General features: G+C 57.5%; 1 protein-coding gene across 1 annotated transcript in view; it reads right to left on the bottom strand.

Moving 5' to 3' along the window:
* Positions 1–3677, bottom strand: part of LOC101655207 (piezo-type mechanosensitive ion channel component 2-like) — a 158820-nt gene that overhangs the window by 74803 nt on the left and 80340 nt on the right. The window contains exons 9-11 of the mRNA XM_013008440.1: positions 2374–2637; positions 1844–1955; positions 956–1137 (exon numbers count right to left, since the gene is read on the bottom strand). Coding sequence (XP_012863894.1) covers positions 956–1137; positions 1844–1955; positions 2374–2637 — 558 coding nt within the window. The remainder of the gene's footprint in view (positions 1–955; positions 1138–1843; positions 1956–2373; positions 2638–3677) is intronic.

Below are 3677 nucleotides of genomic sequence, written 5' to 3'. Positions count from 1 at the left end.
AGATGAAGTCAGGGCTTTGCTGCAGCTCGTCTGCCCTCAGGAAAGCAAAACCGCCACCCCCTTAGAAGCTGGTGAGTCACTGCGGTGGGAGTTGTGTGCTTATTGACTGATCCAGGAGGTATTGGAAATCAATCTCTCTCTCTCTCACGCACACTCTACTCCCCCGCTCGCCTGTGAATGGAAACCGCTGGGCTCTGCGGAGACCACGGTTGCCACGTCCAAAGGTGGACTGGGTGGGCTGGCGTATTGACCGATGCAAATGGGCCCCCTGGCTGCTCTCTGTGCCTCCGCCCACCCTTCCACGTCATGCAAGCCGACCCCGTGCTGGCGTCACCGGGGCCCCGTGGCCAGAAAGCCGGTCGGGAAAATGCAGGCTGACTGTCCCGCGCCCCACCCCCCCGCCCCTCGGTCTCTGGTCCCCCAGCTACTGTGAGGCTTTCAGACAACAAGGCCTGAGCTTGGCTTCACACCACAGGTCCAGACACGGGGGGCCTTCGGTCCGTGGCAGGCCCTACGCATCCCTTGGTGCCACGGCTGCCATCTCAAAACATGAGCAGTCTTTAAAAGGTTCTTTCGAAATAAATGAATTAATAAAATAAAACAAAAGGTCTCTCCATGAAATAAGGCAGAAGCTTCAGGGTGATGAGGTTACGCCCCACCCCGCCCCGGGGGTGGGGGACAATTTGGGAAAGGAGGGAGAGGCTGGTGCGCAGCTTGAAGCCCGTCAGCGGGAGCATTGAATGGGGCACGTAGGGGTGTTCTCATCGACAATGGGGAGAAAACTAAGGGTGTACCACCCTGTGCCAGGGGTGCCCTTCAGGCCCGATGCCTCATGAGCGTTTCGTGGGAGAGGAAGAGTGTTCTGTCCAGCAGGGGCGGGCTGGAGGCATTACAGCTGCCCAGTCGGCCCTCAAGGGAGGACGGCAGGGAAGTGGGGCGGGCAGGGGCATGCTACCTGGTACAAGGCCACCCAGGCGAGGAAGAGGAAGATGTAGACGATCTTGTACACCACCACCTTGCCGTCGAAGCTGATGACGAAGAACATGGAGCCACAGACATAGATCCAGTACTTCGCCAAGAGGCCCCGGAGGAAGGGGCCCAGCACGTCCACCAGGAGGCTGGTGGCGCTGGGAGGAGCTGGGGGGAGGGGAGGGCACAGGGGGAGCCATCAGGGCTGGTGTTGGATGGGCTCCTTGCCCCCACAGACGTGCCCACCCTCTGCTCAGCCCCTTGTCACACCCAAAGGTGATGTGAGCATCTCTCTGGAGTCTCCCCTCCCTGCGTGTGGGCTGCTGGCTGCTCTCAGGGAGCAGGAGGAAGGGGCAGGCAGGGCTCAGGGAAGGGGTAGCAGAGGGCTGTTTCTCTCACAGCCGGCTATATCCTCAATGACTACAGGAGGTAGGACATGACACTCTTAGAGCTACAAGCCTAGAGAGTAAGAGTAGACAAGCAGGCCCAAACCAAGGGACCAGAGAGGCGAGGGCTTCCTCCAAGTCCTCCCACTCAGAGGTGATGGCCTATCCCCAGAAGCAGGGACAGTAGCTCAGAGGCAGCTATGACCAGAGCGTTACAGACCCGACACTTGGACAAAGCCCAGGACAAGGGACTGTTGCCGGGCACCTCTCCAGATGAGGGGTTACCAATGACCTGGGTCCCCTAGGGACAACCTTGATCCCAGCCAGGGAAGGCAGGCAGGGATCAGGGACTCATGGGGGGGGGGGTGCAAGTCTCCCAAGCCCTGGGGTCTCCAGGAAGACAGAGAAGGATAAAGCAGGCACACAAATGTTCGGTGAAGGGGGCGCTGCCTGGAGGCAGGGCCAAGGGGCAGTGGGAGGGTCCTCACCAAGTGCTGACCCTGCTTTTCCGCTTGGAGCCTTGGCCACCACCTCCGCCAGGACCTGCCTCTCCAGGACCCGCTGCCGCAGCAGAAGCCAGAATACCGATGCATAGAGGCTCTGCAGTGAGATGTGAACCAGTGTCATGGGTGGGGAGGATGTGCCTGTCCCGACTTCTCTCAGGACTGTCTGTGAAAGGGGCCTCGGCAGCCCAGAGATGACTGTCCGTGTCCGGGAGCATGTCTGGCCCATGTCCCCTGTGTGAATCCCCACTGGTTCCCCAGGTATTAGGGCATGAAGGGGATGACGGTGGTCCCTCCCTCTTCCAAAGGGGAAAATGGTGCCCAGAGCACACACACACACACACACACACACACACACACTCAGACCTCTGGTCCCAGCACACAGCTCCCTCCTGCCCCCCACATCCCTGTGGCCAGCCCAGAAGGTGGCTCTTCTGAAGAGGACAATCTCTTTGGGCCCCGCCCCCAGAGCCCCGTTGTTCCCACCATGGATGCAGGAAGACCTGAGACCCTACTTTGAGGCCAAGGTGAAGACACGGCTGGGGGTAGGGCTTGAGGTCCAGGTCGGCAAGCAGCCAGTCAGGGGCCCCGGGGAACAGCTCCTCCTGGGACAGGCGCAGCCCCGCGTAGAAGTTGAGGAGGACCAGGAGGTTGGCGTAGAGGACCAGGCCAGGTGCGCTGAGCAGGGCCAGGGAGCGGCGGTCTCGGGCCATCCAGATGACACAGGCCCAGAGCAGCAGGACAAAGGTCAGCCAGCTGTTGTGCGTGATGCTCCACACCTGGGGCAAGGAGGCACCAGGTTCCTGCTCACACCTCAGGGTCAGGCATCTCCCGATCCAGCCTCCGGCCCCCGGGAAAGGGTCTCCTCTGTGGTACTCCCACTCATGCACATCCACAGTCCTCCACGCCACTTTGGAGTTAAGACACGAATCAGGTGCCTGTTGCCCCCAGGGAGTGGCTAGATAGCACCCAAGTCTCCTAAACTTCAAGGTCTTCACCTCTGTCCCCAACCCAACACGGGGAGTGAAAGAAGGAGTATGAACATGAGACCCAGCCCGCCTGCCTGGACGCACCACGTGCAGGGAGCCTTTCCCCAGTGAGCTTCCTTTGTGGTGGACGGGAGCCTGGTGCTCCCAGCCACACAGAGGAGCAGAAGGTGGAGCTTGATGCAAAAAAAAACACCAACAAAATGAAATGAGAAATTAACAAGGTAAACAAAACTGGAAAATACACAGATGTGTGTAAAGTCACTAACATTTAACCAAGCAAGCAGTGGGCCAAGGAAGAAACCAGACAGCATCCAACGACTATTTAGGGCTCATTGAAAGGGGCCCAAGTCCATCCAAAGGGGGAAGAAACAGCCTCATTAACAATTGTTGCTGGAAAAACTGGATACCTACATTCAGAAACAACGAAACAGGATCCATACCTTACACCATCCACACACAAAAGAAAACGAACTCCAAACGGAACAAGGATGTCAAAGTTAAAGCCAAAACGATGGAGCTCCTGGGAGGAAATACAGTGCAAAACTACGGGACCAAGTTTTTCAGAAATATGCCGTCAAACACAACTACACAGGCATGAACAAGAACTACTAGACAAATGAGGCCTCCTAAAGATTAAACATCGGTGCTCATGCCCCGGCTTTATCAAAAGAACCCACAGAATGGGAACGACGTCTCTGAGGAGGGTCTAGTTCCTTAAACACACAGAAACCTCCAACAACTCCGCAGGAAAAAGACAAAGCGCTCAAGGAACAGATGGTAAAAGGCAAGAATTGAGACTTCTCCAAAGGGGACAGTCGAGTAGCCAACGA

The sequence above is a fragment of the Echinops telfairi genome, unplaced genomic scaffold, assembly GCF_000313985.2.
Source record: "Echinops telfairi isolate 266 unplaced genomic scaffold, ASM31398v2 ScPeMD7_7413;HRSCAF=8451, whole genome shotgun sequence".
Taxonomy (NCBI): domain Eukaryota; kingdom Metazoa; phylum Chordata; class Mammalia; order Afrosoricida; family Tenrecidae; genus Echinops; species Echinops telfairi.
Note: the sequence above shows the minus strand (reverse complement) of the source record. Positions and strands in the feature narration are given on the sequence as shown.